The 22,718-nt window shown below is 44.6% G+C and overlaps 1 protein-coding gene across 5 annotated transcripts in view; it reads left to right on the top strand.

The window, feature by feature from the left end:
• The window catches only part of FANCD2 (FA complementation group D2), a 2,923,540-nt gene that overhangs the window by 1,215,083 nt on the left and 1,685,739 nt on the right, over positions 1 to 22,718 (top strand). For all 5 annotated transcript variants that reach the window (XM_069644087.1, XM_069644091.1, XM_069644090.1 and 2 more), the window contains exon 22: positions 21,826 to 21,899. In XM_069644087.1, the coding sequence (XP_069500188.1) occupies positions 21,826 to 21,899 (74 nt within the window). The remainder of the gene's footprint in view (positions 1 to 21,825; positions 21,900 to 22,718) is intronic.

Raw genomic sequence — 22,718 nt, forward strand, 5'->3', positions numbered from 1 at the left:
GCATGCAGAAGGCCGCAGCAGGAAGAAGCAGATCAACATAGCCACCAGAGCATGCCAGTAACGCCACAAAAGGTACTTGGGTTACCGTGGCAGGTGGTAGCGATAAAAGAGAATGAAGGAGGCAGTTGGGGGAAGGCTGAAGAACCCAATCTCCCTCGTACCAGTATGTGGAACGAGCCAAGAAAGAGACGTATGAAGACAGTGCCTGGCAGGTTAGTGAACCAGGCCTGAGTACGACATGCTATAAACCTGAGTGAAGGGCCTGGGAGCCATACCAAGTGTGGGAACCCCCGCAAGAGCAGTACAACAGGGTTTGGGACTCATACATAGTCAGGGAGGTCCTGCAAGAACATCACACCAGGCTCTGGGACCCAGATGAAGTCGGGTAAGCCGTGCATGAACAGCACCTGACCCATATCTGTCAGAAGAAGCATGCAACCGAGGGGTTGAGGCCTACAGCAAGTCGTGGAGGCCCAAGACAACATAGAGGGGTCTAAGACCCACACAAAAGAGAGAGAGAGAGAGATACGTCGAGTGAAGATAGGGGGGGTCGAGGACCCATTGCTTAAAGAAGGGACATTTTCTGCAACACTAAGATCTACAGTCGGGTCTGGCAGGGTAGTGAACCAAACTTGATGTTTCATTTGTTAACCAGAGAAAGAGCAGGAGGAAGAGGCTCCCCCTCGATACTTGGGAACTGTGTTTTTGTGAAATAGAATGAGAAAGAAAAGATGATCGAAGACCATTCCCCATCCATCCTGGTTTTTTTTTTTTTAGACTTTTGGAGGAGCAACCAAGGACTTTTAAGTTAAACAGGATAACAACTAATTGTTTCCTCACCATGAACTGGACATTGAAATTGGCATCCAAAACGAGTGAAGCCTCCTTCTGGGTCAAGGAGACACCGATTTTACTTTATTGGACATCCTGACAGATTCAGTCTTTTTTTTTTTTGTTTTTTTTTTAGGTAGAACAACCCCTCTTAGAAATAGAGCGAGCTAGGTTTTCTTTTTTTCTTTATTTGTATATATAAATATGTCTTTGCCAACAAGCATGCCACCACTGTGTCAGACTTGTACTTCTACACCCTTACGGAAGCCAGAAGGCAGGCAGTGAAAAAAGGGGTGATCAGAGGGGAGAGCCTTATCCTGTGATCAAAGGAGGTGCAGCGAGCACTGAACTGCATGCTGACCCGGCCTTAACAGGCCTAAATAGGTTTTGTCTAATGAATCAAGTCTTAAGTCTTGGGGTGCCCAATAATTATGCCACAAGCAATAGTAAAGAGAGGAGCAACAGGGTGTGTAATTCCCACTTAGTTTGATTGTGAGAGGAAGAGTAATAGAATAACTTCCCAACAAAACCACTGGGAGAGGTGGGAAGCACTGGATTTAAAGATTTGAGTTATAATTTTGAGTAAATTGCAAATGCAGGACAAGAGAGGGCGATTACAAGATTAAAACGAGTTTGGAATTAAAATCAGTTAAAATAGACAAGTTTATAACAATATAAAAATCAGCATTTAACAAGCATTGGCAAAGCAAACAGTTTTGGCATTTACTGCTTTTTGGCATTTACTGCTTTTTTTGCATTTCGCATTTATAGGCACGAGGGTACAAGGGAAGAGCACATGGATTCAAGGGAGGATGTGAGAAGGGATGCAGGTGTGCATTAGAATGAGACGGGGTTTAGCAAAAGGGAGGAAGCCATTGTGGGCGACAACATCAGGGCTAAGAGGAGAAGGGTGTGTGACGGTGACAAGAGAGCGTGAAGAGCCATGTGGCGGATTTTGTGGTTTTAAAAAAAAATATGATTATTGAGGAGATAACAAAGAGGAAAACAGGAGTGTGGGATCCTTCACGAGTAAGGGGAGAAGGTGGTGCCATTTTTTATTGTGGTAAGGAATATACCAAAGTAGGAGCTGTGTATAGAGAGCTTGGATTCCTGTGCCCAATATTTTTGGGTTGGGGAAGGAGGCAGAGTAGTGTTTGTTGTTTTACCCTATTATTTTAGTTTGTTGTTTTAGTGTTTTGAATTATTGTGAATTTAGTGGAGGCCGAGGGAGGGCATGTACAGTGTTGCGAGTGTGAAGAGTTTTTGAATATAGAATTGTCAATATCGGGGTGATGACGCTGCTTGAGTACCTGTATAGTGTGTTGCCATTGTACAAGAATAAGATAGAGAAGTACCACAAACAATGGATGGTAGAGACCCAAGGGGGAATGTCCTGCCCCTGGCCAGAGCATGATACTAATAACAGAGTGATATTAGTGCACCTGAGTACGTTCCTAACTGCTAGTATAAAGGTAAACAACTGCAGAAGCGAAAAGAGATTTTAGATTTGTGGAAAATGGTGGGGGATGTTGAGGATTCTGCCGGGTGTATGCCCGACCCGAAGATAGTGCCACCTATAGTAAACACAACAGCACCAGAGGAAGCGCCTCAACCCGCGCCTAGAGGGGGGCTTTATTCAGTTACTCCCTCCCAGCCACAGGCAGGATACACCTACCCAACATATGTGCCCCCGCCTGCCACCGCTCCACCCCTGTATCGACAAACCCCAAACAACATTACACAGCGGGAGACCAAATCACAGAAAGAGCTAGAGTAGGCATTAGAGGCAACACAAGCGGAGTTGGCCTGTTTCAGAGCAATAAAAGAAGGGGAGAGCAAACCGTGGTGTGAGTTGGACAAGTGGAGGGTTGCAGCCATTTTGTTTACACTGGATAGCACTGCTGTTAGGGATGTGCATGTTGAAAAGCACGGTAGTGGCGATCGAAGGGCAGAAAGCACAGGCTATGGGACAGTGAGGTCGGACAAGGAAGCACATCAAGAGGTGTAGGAAGGAGAATGGGACAGTGTGGAAGAATTTTAGGAATGTGAGGCACCAGGGGCTCCAGAAATTACACCAAGGGTAGAAAGCTTGTGGGGTTAGCGTTTGGGTGGGTAGCAGTAGCAAGGAAAAAGGGAAGTGATGGACGGAAAGCAAGGCATGGAGTGGGCACAGAACTGCCGCTATTGCATAAGGGACCCGGAGGGCACATTATTTGCTGTGGGCCCAGATGGATAAGAATACATTTATCAAAATGCTCCTGCCCCTTACTGTCGGGGCTGGGAAGTGGATATAGGCATTTGAGAAGCAGACCGCAGGAATAGCTTTGGCGGTGGGAGACATGAAGAGTTTACTTGTTGCAATTGTGGGGGACCCGGTCGAGGAAGTGTGGATAAAGCAGGGTATCCAGGTGTGAAGTTACATGATGATGCACAGAATCAGGCCTCATTTAACATTGTTAGAGCCCAGGTGTGGGGTGCACTGCGATGGATGTACCCTGACACCACCGGGCTTGCAGTCCAAAATGCAGTACACCGAGGGACAATGAAGATGCCGCTCAGTACATTTTAAAAGTGCAGGAGCTGTGGCAAGCGGAGACGGGTGACCAGTGGGACTGATCAGTTCCTCTTTTCTATTTTGTTATCAAGGTGGGATTGCCCAAGGAAGTTCAGAAAAAGCTTGACAAGATAGTGGGCATTGAAGCAAAGGGGTGGCCGAGATTCAGGCTATAAAAATATACCATTGCAAACGGATTAAAGAACGAGAAAAAGAAACGACTCAAAGGGTGCAGGCAGAGGAAGCGAAACTAGTGCAGAAGAAGTTAGCTAAAATAGTAGTGGAAGGGGCAGTGGCAGCGAACATTGAGACAAATTCAGTGGAGCAAGCTGCAGCTCGCGCAGACTTATCGATAGCAGCGTTTTGGCCAGGCGGATAACGGGGGCAGTGGTGCAGCAGAGCCCCGCATCAGTATCCTTAGTGGTACGAAGGAGGTCAGCAGCGGGGAAGAGGAGAGGTTCAAGGGGCAGAGGGAGCAGAGGAGGGTTTAGCGGAATGGGATATGGGGCCATCTCAGTGTTGGAGCTCTGGGAGGTGGGGACGTTTTGCAAGATAGTGTAGAAGCTGGCAGGGGGTGGGTTATAACGCATAGAATTAACCTGCCCCAGCACTTCCACAGCCACACAGGTTCATCTCTATACCTTATAAAATACACCAGGCCTACACTCGGCTGCCACCAAACCCCGCTCACATGCAGGCCCAAGCACTGCCTAATATGCAACTGCAAGTGGCTCAGCAGAACACCTTGTATGGAGGTCAAATGCCCACATCCAAAGCAGTGCCGAATGGGACGGTAGCACCTTACAGAGGGGTCACTGTCATAGGAGGAAACCACTTAACGTTCCCAAGTACTAATACGTATCCTGATTAGGACAGCCCACAGAAAGCTCTTGCGTGCCCAGTCCTGTCCATGACTACCCGCCCTGATGAGTATCCCTTGGTGTGGGTGCTGAGACAGGTAATAAGCAATTCATCTTTATGGTTGGCACAGGTGCCACTAAATCATGCATCAGTGAGGTAGACTTTCCATTATCAGGTGAAATTCTTGACACGCAGGAATTCTTTGGTGCTGTCGCAACGGTTCCCTACACAGAAGAGGTAGCTATCAAAATAGGAGGAAAAAGGGTTTGTGCACCCTTACTGTATTCCAAACCCTCCCCGATAAATTTGTTGGGACGAGATTTGTTGAGCAAACTGAACGTGACCATTTCCTTTATGGACCATGGGGTGGTATGTGCCACCCTATACATGTGTGCCTCAAGGGCTATGGTCATCATACAGGCCAGAGGAGGTGGAAGTGGTGGTTTGCAGCAATCCGCATCAAGTAATATTGTAATCCAGTACACAAACAGACATGTTTGGGTACGGGATTACAATATTACTTGATGCGGTGCTCCAGATTGGCAAGCCATGTTGGCGGGTAACTTCAGATTTCATCTTCCGACCCGTGGTGACCCCAGAGCTTGTGACAGATACGATACTTTCCCTAGATTTACAGGGTGTTGTGTCGGCTAAAAGAATTGTTGTGGTGGACACAGACTTTGATGGGTGCGAGTGGCATACTGTATTGTGTATTGATCCAATTGTGCCCCTCAAAGAAGTGACAGATGCAGAATTGTTTTAAGATTCGAAAGGTGCAATGTTCCTTGATGACCCTTGTCACCCCCGCCCCCTTCATTGACAGTGACTTGTAGCAGGTCCCAGAGAGATTATGGACAACTAATGCTCAAGATATAGGGCTCTTGCAGGGAGTGGCGTTGGTCCAAATAACACTCAAGCTAGGCGCTATGTTACCCCGAGCTAAACAGTACCAGTTTGTCCAAAGAGGTGGAAGAGGGCATACAGGACACCATTGTGACACATCTCAATCAGGGAATAATAATGCTATCTACCTCCCCATGCAACATGGCTATCTATCCGATTAAAAAGGCAAAAGATCGGAGTTGGAGGATGAACAGGAACTTTGCCCTCTAAATGACATTGTCCAGGCAAAACTTCCCATAGTTCCAAAACCGACGATATTGTGCTGCATCCCGAAAGAGGCAACCCACTACACTGTGGTGGACCTTAAAAACACCTTCTTCTCCATACACCTGTACCCCGATTCGCAGTACCTCACTGTGTTTACGCGTGGGGGAAACCCTTTCGAGCACACAAGATTGCCTCAGGGGTACTTTGAGTCCCCTCAGCATCTTCAACAGGATTCTACATGCTGATTTAAGGAATATCCAAATTCCCAGTACCACCATCATTTAGTATGTTGACGATTTGCTGGTATGTAGCGACAGTGAACAGCAGTTCCAGGAGGTTTCCATCATCTTCATGCACAGCTGCTGGCATACAAGGTAGATAAGACAAAGCTGCAATATTGCCTCCAAGAAGTGTTCTATATAGGCCACTTGATATCTGTTCATGGGAAGAAAATTATACCTGATTGTGCTGTATCAGTTCTCAGCACTCCCCAGTCCTAAACTGTCAAAGAGATGCAAACATTTCTACGATTGTATAATTACTCTAGGGCATGGATTCTAACCTATGCGGCATACACTAGGCCCCTGGTACAGGGCCTTAAAGAGGCTCAAAAGAATGACTGTACGATTGCATGGACGGAGGACATGCTCAACGCCCTAAAAGAAGTGATCTCCACTGCCCCAGTGCTGGCTACCCCTGATTACACACAAGAGTTGTATCTATTTTCCCATTCAAATGGCCAATTGATGACTACAGTACTGACACAAAAGAGCACAATGGCCCACAAGACATTGGCCTACTAAAGCAGACTGCTAGATTCTGTGATGCAGGGCTAGTTCCCATGCAAACAAGCGCTTGCTGCAGCTGCATTTGCAATTGAGAAAAGCTCCACAATTTGCATAGGGTGCTCTGTAACACTGTATGTGTAACCTGTGGTGTTCGCCATTCTGTAGCGTTCCAAATCAACTTTGACCACGCAGCAGGCGTCGGCATATGTGATGATCCTGTACAGCCCCAACATTCATATCATGAGCTGTAAAACTGTACATCCTGCCACCTTTTTGACCAAGCAGTGTACCGAAGAAGACCTTGTAGCACATCATTGTGTAACATTTGAGGGGGAGGAGGATGACATCCTGTAGTCCAGAGATAGCCCACCCGATGGGGGCGGAGCTGCTTTTCATTGACGGTACAGCAACTATCGACCAGGGCACAGGTCTGAGGCATACTAGGGCAGCAGTGGTCTGCCTAGTGTATGGAATCTAGGAGGTATTGATGCAAACTCATTGGCTTTCTCTAGGAATCTAATCATGGACAATAGCCCTACGCAGTTAAATATCTTGAAAGAATACAAGAAATGATCTACATATGAGACAGTGCAATCATGGATTACAAGATCCAAAGAGGTGTTAGTAAACATCAACACAAATGAACAGTGCCTTGTGAATAATCCAGACGAGGTAAACAAAAAAAAAAGCTATGGTGCCATGACTGGGAGGAAAAAGAAAAAAAAGGCATCTAAACACAGCATCAACTTAAACCATAAGGTTCTTGAACACTGTTCACAAGCACCTCATAAGATGTCTAAGCTTACATCAAAAGAACTTGTTTCTAATACTAAGGCTAAACATTATTCCAGCAAAAGAGATTCTTTTTACAAGACACAGCCCAGAAACAAATGAGGCTAGTGTTAGGGAGAATTCTCATTCTATGGCTAATTTCCCTTACCTACTGAGTCTCTCAGCAGCTTTGCTGGATTTCTGGAGTTTATTTTTTCCACTGGGTAAGAGTGTGAGCTTTTCCCCCACTCTTACCTGTGTTTTGCCATGTGTATTTCATCTGTTTTTGTGATTATGGACTCTGGAGTACACCACTTCAGTAGCCCCACTCTTTTGTGTGTTACACAGCACCTTCCGTGCAGTAACACAGGGTTGTCTTTTAGACTTCCCACTGACTCCATTTCTGGGGCTGACTACTGTCCCCCCAGAAAAGGGTAAAGTTACCATTAACTTTACATAGTCATTTAACCACAGATTCAGTACACCCCATCTTACATGGAGTATTGGAAAGGGTTAATTCTTAGCCCTTTTTATCTGTACCTCTTGGAGCATTGTTTTGCTCCCTTAACATTGACTTGCCTGATGGCAGTGGTACCTACCCTAATTTTCCTACCGCGATTATATTACATAACGTGGTAGTGTTTTAGGATATTTTAGTAGCCTCGAACTTTAAACCGCTAGCCCAAATACTTTTTATTTCGGCTCCGTTTGGGTTTAATCGCCATTTCTTTTTCTTAACATCCTTCTTGGGTCTTTCTTTGCGCGGCAAACCAGGTTTGCCTCCTTTGTGCTCCGACCTTTGGCGAGATTCTGACCAGAAGCCCTCCTTTGGCGTCTAGGTAGGCTGAATGTGAGGGAGGGGTGTAGTCACCCCTTGCACAGGGTCTCCTTGGAGACCCAAGTCGCACTGTGTATTGATTGGCTGAGGTGGTTTGACAGCCAAGCTGTGTGAATGACAGCCAGGCTCTGTGAATGGGGGATTTTGGCATAAAAGGCAGGACTCTTGGGCTAGAAGGCAGAGTCGCCACTGGAACTGCAAGGAACCGAAGAGAAGCGGAGAAGAAGACGGCTGCTGCAACCTGAGTCCCGGTGAAGCCCTGCTGCAGTCCTGAGCTATCTACCCCTTCGACGACTAAGAGAAGATCCAGTCCGGAGTCTTCTTCCCTTGAGCCCGGTGGGATTAACCAGCTCGTCTTTTCTTCAGTCAGAGAATCCTCTCCTGGGTCGAAATCACTGCTGTGCTGTAGTGGTCCGGATAGCCATCAAAAGAGCCCTCTCCTGATTTAAAGGTTCGCACCTTTTATTCATCGTTGTCTTTTTCGCTGCTGCTGGTCTCATCCCTGGATAGTGCAGATCGCTCCAGACGTCATCCTTCTTGTCCTCACGACTGAAGCTGCAGGAACCGTGAGTCTGCAGGAACTACCAGGAACACCAGATTTTCTCCAGTGGAATAAGGTACTGTGCACACTTGGTCATTCGCAAGGACTTAGAGTACAGAAAGACAGTTAAAGAAGCCAAACTTAATTACTGCATTGCTAGTGAGGGACTGTTTGTGATGACACCAGTGCGGTACCTATGCGCCCCGTTGAATTAGAAGGATTTGTCCTTGAGAGTTAAGGTGACATTAGAGATCTTGCGTCGCACCAGGTTTAGCTACTACGGAGACTTAGAGCCCCTCCACTCCGTATGTGACAATATGTATTGGTTGTGTTGAGCTATACCTTCGTAGTGCGCCGAAAAATAATGGAATAGGCAAGTAGTTATGATCAGAGTTATAAATTCCTTTTATTTTTGTGATATTAGAGCCTTTGTGGATGACACGTTTTTCGGCAGAGCTGCCTTTTTCAAATCCAGGCTATATGGTTAGCTCATAGGTCACTGCATAATGCATGGACACGTGTTTCGGCAGAGCTGCCTTTTTCAAATCCAGGCTATATGGTTAGCTCATAGGTCACTGCATAATGCATGAAGAAGCTGATGTTCACAGGGATGAATCCCTCCTGGACAAAGAAGTGAACAGAAAAGCTCTAATATCACAAAAATAAAAGGAATTTATAACTCTGATCATAACTACTTGCCTATTCCATTATTTTTCGGTGCACTACGAAGGTATAGCTCAACACAAACAAACTTAATTATTATAACAGAGAAATAGAGTCAGCTGCTAACTCAACGAGTAAACTTAAAGGCACTACCACATAACCCTTCTAAAGATGATTGCGAGAGAGTACAAGAAGCCTTTGCTGCTAAAATTTTAAAAGCCAGAACTAATATAATACAGGCAAGGGAGTCCACCAGTGTAGAAACTTGTACCACAGAAGAGCGCAGACCAGGAAATATAGATAGCTTCCATTTCAAAGCCATAACAGAGGATGATTTCTGCCAGGTATTGTAACTATACCTCCTCTGGTCAAAAAGCCGGGCTTAGATCCGAAAGACCCCAGCAACCTACGCCCAATAACAAACTCCAATTTTGTACTGAAGATTCTGGACAAAATTGCCACAAATCAGCTACAACAACACATGGAAAGGTTGGAAATGTTGCACACACAGCAATTGGGCTTTAGAACAGCCCATAGTACGGAGTCAGCTATGCTTGACCTACAATCCCACATGCTAGAGCTGATAGAACAGGGCAAGTCAGGGATGCTTATGCTGCTGGATCTTAGTGCAGCGTTTGATTTAGTGGACCATCAACTACTACACGAGGCTCTAGATAAAAACATAGGCTGCTCTCCTACAGCACTGGCTTGGATAGCGTCCTTCCTAAGTGATAGGAAGGTACGTATCCATTGGGGAGATACATTCTCAGAAGAAGCTCTCATCCTATTTGGAGTACCGCAGAGAGCCAGCCTGTCTCCTCTGCTTTTCAACATTTACATGCGTAGCCTATGTGAACTATTGGAAAGCATCGGTGTGTTTTTCACTAACTACGCCGATGATACTCAGCTGGTTTTTGAAATGACGGGAGACTACACTATAGATAGTGCGAAAATAGTAGAAGTCTATAAAATCATTGACATCTGTATGCAGAAGCACTGGATGTGTCAACAATAGCAAGACTGAGCTCATGATCTTTGGATCTCAGTATCCAAGATCTAAACTAGGAGATCAATATAGGGATTTCATGATAAAAGAAGCCAAAGTCCTACCCCAAGTCAAAACACTAGGGATGTTGGTAGAAGCATCAGTGGGGGCCGAAGCACAAGTAAATTATCTACATAAAAACAACACATACTACTTGCGCTTGTTGAGAGCCATCAGACCTTATATAAGTGAAACAAACTCTGCAAACATCGCAAAAGCGATCATCTTATCCCGTCTGGATTACGGCAATGCGTTACTGGTGGGTGCCACCAAGAAAGAGTTGCAACGATGCCAGGTCATGCAAAATGAGGCCGTTCGCATTGTTAAGAAAATTAAATATGGACAACACATATCCGCTGCAAGGAAAGATCTTCATTGGCTCAGAATTGAAGAGAGAGTCTATTTCAAGGCCATGACGATCGTCCACAGATGCCTACATGGCAAGGCGCCAAGATACTTTAAAGAGAAATTCTCACTCTATATACCTAGGAGAAACCTGAGATCAGCCGACATAGGCCTCCTGGTTATCCCTAGGGTGAAACGAGCAGCAGGTGGTGGCAGAGCTTTTCCGTTCACAGCAGCTAACTTTTGGAATAGCCTCCCCGGGAATCTAAGACTCGAAGGAAATTATAGCAAAAACTCACCTATTTCAATAGCCTCCTGACATTCCAGGGTCTTCCCTAGGTATACATATAATTACCTGTCCTCCTTGAACTGTCCTCGGTTTTTACCGTTTCTCTGTGCTACTTTCTTCTCAGGTTATCTCCGCGCCCTGATGCCTGCGGGCTGCCGGCCTGTTATAAACACATAGAAATAGAAAAATAGAAGAAATTCTCTCTGTCTGACCAACCGGAATCGGGGTGAACCCTTTTCCTCCACGAAGATTTGTTCTTTCTTCCCTCCCTCTTATAACTTTTCCTTCCATTTGACAATCTTTACGAACTCTTGGCATCTCGAATCTCAAACTGTTCAACGTGTGATCCTCGGCAACTGAGCATCTGCTCCATTGACACTGGCGCAGGCCTATTGACTTTAATCTGTATCTTTGAATAAGTCCTCGAGTCTCCTTGCCTTGAAAAGTATTGCCTATGATTTTTATTCACTTTTCCTTTGTTTTGAAATTCTAAAGTACAAAGTATGTTTTAACTTCGTGAGCATTTCTATTCGCGGGTACGCGTTAGTATCGCAACACCGGTCTGTCAAATCCTAATGTACTTACCTTGAATTTGCTGGAACAAATGGAATTGGTTGTGTGTACTGTATTTTACGTGTGGTTTCGAATTTATAGAAGTGTAGTGTTTTATAACAGATGGTTTAAAAATAAATGTACTTATATTTTTTACCTGTAAACTTGAGTCAGTGTTTGCTTGTCACAGTAATTGTGGTCCTTTGTGTAATCTCTACTACTGCTCATTTACTCTTGAGATAAGTCTGGCTGCTCCGCTACTGCTACCACTTTAACAGTGTAGTACTGGCTTGTACCAAAGGTGAACTTTTATTGCCACCCGTAGTCTTAATTGTGTGTAGTGGTCCCTAAGGGCACTGCACAGGATTCTGCCTAACAGCTTGCTGTAGATTTTGCAGAAATTCTGACGCTGCTTTGTCGTAGTTCAAGATCCAAAACAACCAAACACATGGGTGACTTAATCGTGGAACATCCCCACCTGTCTGCAGAAGAATGGTGGGAACGATGTCATGAAGGACATGATTTTAAGCTGATTTTTGCTGTAACTAACTTTTTTAAAGAAACATTGCAACCTGTTTCAACTTCTTCAATTCAACTTGCTCAACGTACGCTTGAGTCCGATAACTAACTTTATAATATCTAAATGTCACTAACTAGATGATGTCACTAAATAGATGAAATATGTTGTTTTCAGGAAAAGTTTGCAATAAACTAAACACTTTCAATAAAGAAAAATAGTCATAATTGGTGCAAATGAGATTACCCATGCACTATTCGGCTCAAGCAGCAGAATTTATAGCGCTCATTGAGGCGCTCCTGGCATCTCAAGGGTGCCGTATCACCATCTATACGGACTCTGCCTACGTCACCGCTACGGTGCATGCAGGACTAGCACGTTGGAAGAGGAGGTTATTTAGGAGGGCTGACAGGTCCCCGGTACAACATGCAGCACTGGTAGATAAGCTAATCAACGCACTATCTCAACCCTCCTTGACAGCGGTGGTGAAATACACTGCCCATACCCACAACACAGATAGTCTCACTCGGTTATGCTTCCGTGGACATGGTGGCCAAGCAGGCAGCGTATTTACTGGTGCCAAGTGTTTCTGAGTACCCAGTGGTAGCGCAGAGCAGAGAACAGCTGCCAGACTCCTACAATTCCTTACCAATTGCACAACTAATTGAGTTGCAGGGATGGGCCCCACAGGAAGAGAAAGAATGTGTGGTTGAAAAGGGGATGCAAGCAGTCCCCTACAGATTTATTGTGGTGACAAGAAACTTCAGGCAAAGCAGTATGCCTCACGAGTTGCTGCTGGTCTCATTCGTCTAGGTGCATCATCCATACCATGTATCAAAATAGCATATTGCTGCAGATATTCAGAAGGACTGGTCTGTCCCCAATCTGCAGAAGGCAATAACTAAAATGGTTATCAACTGTACTACTTGCCAGACTTACAGCACTGGTCTCACCCTGCAGACAGTTAGAGGTACACTGCCCCACCCTACTGGGCAATGCCACGAGTTGCATATGGACTACACGGATATGGGGGAAAGTTGTAATGGGTCCCATTATCTCATAGTGGTAGTGTGTTCTTTTTTCACGGTGTGTGGAGGCTGGTCCTTGTGCACACCCTGATGCAAAATGTGTGGCCAAGTTCTTGGTCAGAGAGTTTTTCCCTCGGTGGGCCGTGTGCGAAGTATTAAGGTCTGACAACAGCACTCACTTTTTCAATGTGCTCTTCAAAGAGATCACAGCATTATTGGCCATCAAGCATTGAATGTGTACCATTTACCTCCCTCTGGCCAACAGGGTTGTGGAGAGGATAAATAGTCTTCTGAAAAGCAAATTGTCCAAGCTTTGCACCACATTCAAGAAAAACTGGGTGCACTGCTGATCCCTTTCTCTATTTAGGATGCACACCCAGCCATGTAAGGATCGTCACTTATCCCCCACGAGCTGGTGATGGGGTGACGCATGCACACACCCCTATCTCCAATCAGGAGAGCATCTGATGCTCACAGGGCTGCGTCTATTTTTGGGGATGTATTTTGTAGCTACTTGTGTGCCCTAACAAAAGCCATAAAATGCATCTCTTAACAGATGGCACCAAGGATTGAAGAGACAACCAGTGCTGCATCTGATTCGATTCTTCACCCACGTCTCCTCCTTTCCATCTTTTCCCTGGCGGCCATGTTTCTGTAAAGAACTTTGTCCGCTGGTGGAGTGTGCCTAGATTTATCGGCCCCTTTGAGATTGTCTATGCTACTCACCTTGCGGTAAAGGCTTGTGAGTTGCGGTACTGGGTGTATTTATCTGATGTTCTCAAGGCACCCCAGGCCATACCCCTCGTCCCCCTCCCGCCCAAACTCAGCAAAGTACTAACTGTACAGATTAAGTGCTTTAAGTAAGAACTCTCCTCCTGGTAATAATTATGAAAAAACATGTGTAGCTGCAGAATAACTGTCGTTTCCTTCCTGATGTGTTTTTGACTTTGTTCTCAAAGTTTTACAACAAACATAACTCTGTGATACATAAACACTTCTACGCATTGTTTGCACTGGGAGACCTCTCTTCCTTTCTCTTTCTCTCTTTCTGTATTTTTTTCTCTTTTTTTCTCTCTTCCTTTTTTCTCTCTGTTTGCCTCGCAATGGATGTACATGGGTCCAACAATTCCATTTTCATAAAATGCAACATTTCTTTAAAAAAAAGACTCTTACAACAGTTTTTTTCCCCCACCTACATGTGCGTTATATATTGGGTAGCTGGTATATTTGCTATTTCTATGTTTGGATTAAGTGTGTATTTAGGGTGCCATTTTATATGGGGTAGTCATATAAAAAGGGGGGATAAGAAACACAACTAGTACTAACAGATCTTTTACTAATGACTCCATACAGAGTTAAGTAATAGTTGGTATGCAGACATGAGCTCAGTGGGGGAAACAAAAGCTAATGGATGCTGTTATGTTTGTTCCTTGATTCCACACGCATCGGGAGCCCCCAAGGTATTAATGCCACAGGAAACTCTTGTGGAGACTCAATGTTTACTCCAACTGACCTTGTGCAGATTGCAAAGCATTTTCCAGGCACGAATCGTGCGACTAGAAGTAATGGATCCTGATCAACTGCAATTTTCTCAAAACCCCAAAAGTTTGCAGTGCCTGCAGAGACCATATCTAAAGTTGCAAGTCGTAAGGTTTGTGGAAAGCAGATAGCAAGAAACTACCATGAGCTGCATGGTAGGGGGACTAGTAGGATTCGGAGAAGAAGTGATAAAGTGAACAGCGAATGCAGCGGGTACTGGAATAAGCAAGTGGCAAAACTCACATGGATCAAGGCAATGGAGAAATGAAGTGAAAGTGCAAAAGCAGGAAGAATATGAAATGTGCTTTTACAATGAAGGGAGTGTCTTTGTGGGCACCAATAGTAGGTGCAACAAGACATTATACATTCCAGATCTCAACAAAAGGACAGCAGCCATGATGGATAACTATTGGGTGTGCGGCTAGCAGGCATTTCTGCACCTCCCGCCAGCATTCAAGGGGGCACTTGCTCGCTGGCCTCGTTGCACTCAGCGCTCCTGGTAGGCCCATAAGAACATTTGATAGTGGGATCAGGTGGCTTGTCGGTTCCAACAACTACACCAGGGTCCGGCATCCTTGCCACAGTGCTAATGCAGAAGCCCATATTTAGTATCTTGCCAGAGAAGTGGAAAAGAAATTTGCAGAGGAGTTGAAGATTGGATTATCTATTGCAAGATTCCTCACAATTACTCAAAGAAATACCAGATCAATACTGACTAAACAGCAATGAAGAAACCTTTTTTTAAATCGCTGTTGCTACCAGGGGTGCAGACCGCTGCAAATGCCAAGTGGCTTCAGATTGTACAGTGGGAAGTGTTTCAGCTGGCCAACGATCCTGAACAAGGCCTCAATGCTGTGGGATGTATTGACCCACTCTGCTATACTGTGCGGCATCACTCTGCTACTTATGATGCAAGAAACAGCAACAATAGTGGAAAAACTCTTGTGCGCGTCAAAAACCTCCAAAATCGCGTTCCTCAACACACAAGAAGATGGATGCACAACCTGCCACCCATGGTGCAAGTGTGGTGGGATAGAGAACACACTGCAGAAAATGTGCCAGTGGGCTCCATGACAAGCAAACATAGAGTACAGAGGGAAAAGCAACACTTTGCAAGTGAAACTTCAAAATTTGCCTGTAAATGACATTTACTTTGTTGCAAAAAAAAACCTCCCAAATGCCTGTACACAACACTTCTAAACACTCAAAATCTTGCTTGGCGCTAAAATTCAGTTAATCTAATGAAGCATTGTGAATGTACAAGGTCCTAAAATGTGAAGAGCAAAACATTTTCTCAGAAAAACCGGATTGCCTGTGGATGACGGCTCCTGACACAATCTGTGTGCAGCACACTGTCAGATGAGCTCTCCTGATGAAACTTCAAAGTTATATAAACTAAAAGTCTGCCGGATTAGCAAATATAAAAGGAGTGTTGCTAAAAGGAATACAGATCTCAGTTGTGTTTTTGATCCCACAGGTTTAAAACTAAGAAAGTAATTTATTTATGTCATTTGATGCAACTAGTTTGGTTTCAGCAGGATTTTAAGAAATTAAGAATAAATTAGCCTGGCTGGGCCTGCAAGAAGTGGAAAAACAGGTTTATCCCTAGTGGAGGAAAATCCTCTCAGCAGAAACTCACTGATGGGTTATAATTGTGGGTTAGGCCAGACTTTTGTCTACAGCCAGAGAATGAACAATGGCAGATCCTCCAGCCCAGGAAATGGACGTGTGAAGGGGTAGTAAACTGCTCCTTGAAGGAATTCCCAAAGGAGGGGGCTGCTCCTTGAGCTCCAGGGCGAGACAAGAGACGGACCATTTGCTGCTAAGAATAAATAATGAACAATGTTTAGAGACTCTTAACTTGTTATCCAAAGTGGTGAAAAATATAAAAAGGACAGATTTGTTAGTTTAATTTTTGGCTTTACGTTTCAAGAGGCGGTGGAACTGTGGAACATATTCTGGACAGGAATGGCAACATATGTGGTTTTATGTGAACTGTATTAATGCTAGAATTGTTAAACTTTACACACACATCCCAATAGTAAAGACACATATTTGTGGAAATCTGCAGAAAGTTTGGAAAATGTGTTTATGGCGAAATGGACAAAATTCTGCAGAAAGGTGAAACAAGATCCCACAGCTGCGGGATTTTGAGGAACGGCTACCACATAAAATATGGAATCTTTGTGTGTGATTTTTGTTGAGATCATCAATGTATAAATATGTATGTAGGACAAAATTCGATTTTGATACTAGTGGCTAGGGGAGGTTTCTAAAGCCAAACCATAAATGCGACATCATCTGTCCTTGATCCAATCACTCAGATGCAAGGCGGAGATGAGGTCCTGATCCAATCCCAGTTCACAGGGGCAAGCTTAGTTAAGCCGGCCCATACACCCATTTTTGTGATGTCATTTGAAAGGATAAATAGAGACAGCTGACAACACATAGGCACTCACTCACAGACTCTCCTGATTCCAGCGAAGCACTTTTTTCCAGCATTCTACATCCAGCCTTTAACATCCTTCCAGATCCAGATGCCAAGAATCTTGCCAAGCAGTAGCTGAACCATTTTCAGCAAGGCCTGAATCCTCAAACTTATTCTCACAACCCGGTGGAGCGCTTTGTTGTGGAAAAGCATCCTTAACTAGTATCCTGAACCTATCTGGCTTGCTTCCATAAGGCTTGCCTGATAAACTCGCTATCCCGCTGATTTGAAATACCCAGAAACAAGAAGGGCAGATCCTGTGCAATCCCGGTGACCGGCCTAGCTGATCCAGTCCCACGCCTGATGTCATGTCTTTCCTTGATAGACCCAATCCATTGACCAGGACCATGACTGTCCCAAAATCTTAAATCCCAGTGGATTTTGAGTATTAATAGGACGCTAGAGAACTATTGTATACCTTGCATTATCTTGTTCCACCCTAATCTCTGAACTATCCCTACTTTCATAACCGGTAACAGTGTCAAAATCGGTGGTGCTATCTTATTCTGTCTAGTTGCTAAAGTGCCATTTTCATAGTCATCTTTATTCGTGTAACTCTGATCCATAAGTACCACTTTGAGTCTTTGGACTGGTGCCGCCGGGAAAGTAATGGGGATCTCTTACTGAAGTCATAAATCAGTCTCAGAGCTTACTGTGCCCTGACTTGGTTGCCTAGCCAAACGCTCTAGCCTTGAATAAAAGCATAAGCCATATTTTCCGATTCTAAACTGAAGTCTTCGTTCAAATCTCGTCTTTATTTTCGAAAAACACCTCTCACTAAAACCTCCAGAACTCCGTCATTTTTTAAGATAGAAGCGAAATGTCAACTCCCACTGGTACCTAACATGCTTAGCTATCTCTACAACCCAAAACCGCAACAATGCGATTGACCCGTTATATCATAAATTGCATAAGGAAATGTTTGCCGCCAATTGACATTTTGAAAAGTTTTACATGTGTGAATTAGCTTTAAATTATTTCCCACTTTGACTTTGAGATCCCAACTGTTTTCTTGTGAGTTAATCATTGCTTGTGTTTGCTTGCATCTGTCCAAAGCGGCTCCCGTAGAAAATTTATAATAATTTAAGCATTTTTTACCACATTTGATGTTTTTGCTCAGCAAATTTCAAAGCCATCTGACAGTTGAAAAGTCAATTCTGTTTTTCTCTTGTGTTTAAAGGGGGAAGGTGGGAGTGATATTCTGTTTGATCTGTGTTATTCCTGAGTACCTGCTCTCTCCTCACATCTATTTAAATTGCCTATTGGTGGGTTGCGGGGTGTTGCAGGGGAAACCCCTAACCATAGTGCTGTCTGTTCTAAACCAATCCAAAAGTATCCTTTTGTGTGCTGCATTTGTTTTTGTGTTCATTACTTGATTAGTAGTGCATTAAAGATCTTATTCCGTTGCTGTCACCCCATTGGGGATTGTTGTTACCTATTAAAATATATTGTGATTTAAATTCTAAATACATAAATAAATATTTACCTTTGCAAACTAGCCTGATTCATGGTTCAGTGTGACCGGGGGGTCTCAGGAGAAGGGTGTGATGTGAGTGGTATATCGTTCAGAATATTGAATTTATAGACAAAAATAAATAAGGGTTTCATTTGCGCACTACATGCTGGGCGAGACTTGGGTGTGTGCCAGATTGAAATCACTTACAACGCGATCAATATGGAAATGCGCGCAATCCGGCTGATGAGGTTGCAGAATCGCTATGTGTTGGACCTCCTAATAGCCATGGAAGGAGGGGTCTGCAAAAAGATTGGCAATTCATGTTGCACCTACACACCTCCTAATGACGCAGAAAATGGGTCCCTCACCAACATAATAGGGGCCCTGCACGTCCTCGGCACTCACATGCAGACAGAAGTTGGGATATAGGAGAGTGATTGATTTGATAACCTGTTTTCATGGGCACCATCGTGAATGTTGGATTGTGAAGATGTTGGTTCCTGTGATCGTGTTGATCTCCTGCACCTGTCAGTTGGGCTTCAAAGCTGTGCCAAAGCAGTTCCTAGCAGCGCAATGATGATGGTCTCAATTGGGGTACAAGAGGCACCTCGTGGTACAAAAAACAGTGCAGTTCAGATTGACGACCCAAACCAGCCATGCATGGTTGCGATAGACCAACGCCTTCACCCACCAGGCACCACCACAGTTCCCCCACCTGACCCGAGAATTACACAGAACACAATACGCACAAGCAGGGGAAAGTTTATGGTCCATATGTATTGCATGGGTACCAAGGGAAGGGTCACCTCCATACTTGGAGGCTGAAAGATTGGAAAGGGAAAGAAGGATAAAGATGGATGGGGAGCTCACATGGGAATTTGTTGATGTAGTATTAACGAAAGGGGGGACCATCGTCCCATGCACCCCAGTGCTTTTGAATGAGGCAGAGGCCTGGAAGTGTGCAGTAAGGACTCAGGGAGAGTACAGGGGGAGGCGGGTTTTTGACAGGGGCTATATTTCGGGGAGAGTGGTGTATGCTTTTGCTCTATTGTACATGGAGAACCAAACGCCATCTTAGATAGTAGCAACCATAATGAAATTGAGGCCTAGTTCTGCGCTGCAGCCAGGGTCGCGGCTCAAGCCACACGCACGTGTAAATTCATTCATTCATGCATGCATGCAGGAATAGGGAATAGATTTTAGCGTTGGCACCAGTGAGAAAGGCCAGGGCTACATGGATTGATAGACCCATCATTGTCTTATGTTGCCAGCATTCGTATCCCAGAAGGAATGCGCCCTGCAAAGCCACAATGGGGGTTAAGAGCTCTCTGCGAAAAGGGATCCCACGAGAAGGAAGGCACAAGCCTCCGACCTTCCAAGTCCCAGCTCTAAGTAATAGCACTCAGATGTCTCTAACACAAACACCCCCAGCTTTCCAAGGTGCCAGTCAGTCCCAGATCACTGACCATAAAACTATTAAACCCCCAATCGATTAAGATCGATCAGAAAGCAGGGGCTAGTTACCTTCACCATAGGTCACATGATTTGTGCTGCTAGGTGCCAGGAGGGGAAAAACAGCAAAGCCAAAATGAGGGTGGGAAGCTTTGGAGGGGCGTCAACATTTCTGGAATCGAGCTGTAGTATGTAAGATGAAATGACCTTGAAGTATCCTCTTAGCCCTTGTCTGCGGTACCATGTGCACATCAGGTTAGAGATAGAGCCTCCATTGTTTTTCTTCACATAATCGCGAATTAATTGTAGCTTCTTGGCTGATGACGCGCAAGCAGGAGCCCACGTTGAAGATGATGAACAAAAGGGGCTTGGATCAATGGCCAGGCAGCCCTTATGGAGCAGGTAGCCTATGTATAGGGTCTCAACCAAACAGCCATGTGAATTTGTACATTATGTAATTTGCGTCACTGATGACGCTGTGCGCCTTCATAAAGTGTTGCTCGTACTGATTTTGCCAGAACGATCCATGGCAGCAGAGTACTTTGCTGGCACATCTTTATAGTCTGCTTGGTCTAAGCTAGTCGTGTCTACACGAGGAACTGCCAGGGCTGGCTGGGGGTACTGAGCTCCCCAGCAACCTCAATGTTACCTCAGTTGTGCTTGAGTATCACTCTGTCTCATGGTTGTGAAGGCCTCTGTTCGTTCTTGCGCCTCTACTCGATCAGCGTCTGAGGGTCTGGAGCCTCGGACAGGGACCATTCCTCACAGTCCCTTGCTGCTGATATACTTCATGATAACTCCACTTCTAACGGGTCGATTCGCCCCAGGTTTCGGCCAAGGGTTCCCCAAGTCTACTTAGGGAATAATCCCCAATGGAGGGGGTGGGAACAGGGGCCCAAGACCATTTTCACCCTGATGGTTCATGTGCCACGTGGTTAGTTAACTTCCATCCGCGCACCCCCTGTTGGGTGTTTTTTTAAAAAAATGTTAACTATCATCGACGTCACGTCGGGATGCAAGAATGGTAACCATTGAGGGAAATCGGGTCGATGCTGCACCGCGCCCTCTGCGATTGAAAAATGTTCAGAGACTGTAAAGCAGGATACATATATATGTAAGAAGAGGAATCCGTGGGAGGGACATCCATCAGAAAGAACATTAGTTGTTTAGTTAGTCAGCCTCTGTGTGCTATGGAAAAAGAGCGGAACTAAGGTCACGGGGTCAGCACTTTGATTTATACTGGCCCCCAACATCATGTGGGGTGCATGTAGGCGGCCAGCAGAGCCACGCTGCACTTCCTGATGGGTGGCGTAAAGGTTTCTGAAAAAGATTTTTGCTGCAAATACCATATCATAGATGAGGAATCTGTGGGAGGAACATCCATCAGAAAGAACATTACCGAGAGCTAAGTCATTTGTTTATCTGTCCTTGCTGTCACATTTGACTGCCTAGTGTCAACGCAGAAATGTGCAGAGATCCCTGATAGTGGTGACATGTTTTCTGCCCAGTGTCCACCTGGAAGTGTATTTCAAGTGCTGAGGAATACCTTAGTTACCCAAAGGAGTGCTATCAGTGGTAAGTATCTTGTTGTCTTCATTGTTTTTAGCTCAGTTATGCCTTCCTTATAAGAATGATTTCTGTCTTTTCCCATTCATTGTCTCCAGTGACACTAAACTCTGAAATGAAAGGTGCCATGTATGGTTTCTTCCATAGTGACAGAGTTGCCCTTTTGAACCTGCTTTATTAGATATATCCAATAATTAGATAAATCAGATGAGTTGCCTACCTGCATTCTTTGGCAATTATTTTTTCACAACTTGAACAGGAGGCGGCAAATACTTTTCCATACAGCACATGGTAACCTTTGTGAAAGAGCTTTTGAAAACCAATGGTTAAGATTATACATGGTACAACATTCAGTGGCATTGGCCCTTCAGCTTACTGCACATTGATATGTCTGCCATTACCACTACTAAACACGTGCAATCCGTATTGGAGAGATGACAATGGCTTAAATCATGACTGTTTTTTAAATGGCCAGGATGCAATGGTGTAAATACTATTGCAGCAAGTGGCATGCGTATTTTAAGATATTTAGAAATTAGCAGTGTTTGGATTCTATTCTTTAAAATATATTATTTTGATGACTTGTTTCAGGAATGGATTGGAAAAACAGTAGTGGATGATTTTCAGGAGGATTTTGTGGTTGATTTCGCACCCTCTGTTGAAGGGTATGTAACTGTTGGGACTGTTATTTTCTTTAAAATGTTGATATTAAAAATGACTGCATTTCTTACATTGTTTCTTGTGGATGTTTGTTCTCAGTTTGTCATGGCTCAATTAGATATGTAAGAGGAAATGTTTTACTACATCCTAGGATTCCATTTATCTGCTTTGAATGTTCCAGGAACGGTGGCTGCTGTTACTTGACCATCAGTGCTTTCGGGGAGCCTATAACCTTTTTGTCTTCTTAAACCTTCACACAGTGTTTATTCCTTGAACAAACTGCAGTGATCCATGTAGGTATTAGATATTGTTGTAGATAGTGGGTGTATACAAGTATGGCTGCAACCAAAATGTGTACCATACTGCCATTGAGGCACTTTCTGTTGTAATTTCTCATGTCGGCATTCCATTGGGACTGTCCCTCTCATGGTTAATGGCTTACTAATGGCTCTCTTGACCTCTGTACAACAGCCACAGCTGACCACAGCTGAGTAATGCAAATTCTCAAATTACGCTACAAGAGGTAATCCCTCTACTAAAAAAGGGGGATTACATGGAGACACTGTATATGAAAGATGCCTAGTTTCATATTTCAATTTCCCAATGCACAGAAGACTCTTGCGTTTCAAGATAGCGAACCAGCACTACCAATTCAAAGTGCTGCCCTTCGGAATAGCTTCTGCTCCAAGGGTATTCACAAAGGTACTGGCGGTGGTGGCAGCGCACCTACCTTGGAATGCAATCCCAGTGTTACCCTTAGCTGGACGACTGGCTCATTGCAGGGGAGTCCCCCCTAATTTGCAGACAAAATATTCAAAGAAAAA

The sequence above is a fragment of the Ambystoma mexicanum genome, chromosome 2p (genome assembly GCF_040938575.1).
Source record: "Ambystoma mexicanum isolate Mex_15411 chromosome 2p, UKY_AmexF1_1, whole genome shotgun sequence".
NCBI lineage: Eukaryota > Metazoa > Chordata > Amphibia > Caudata > Ambystomatidae > Ambystoma > Ambystoma mexicanum.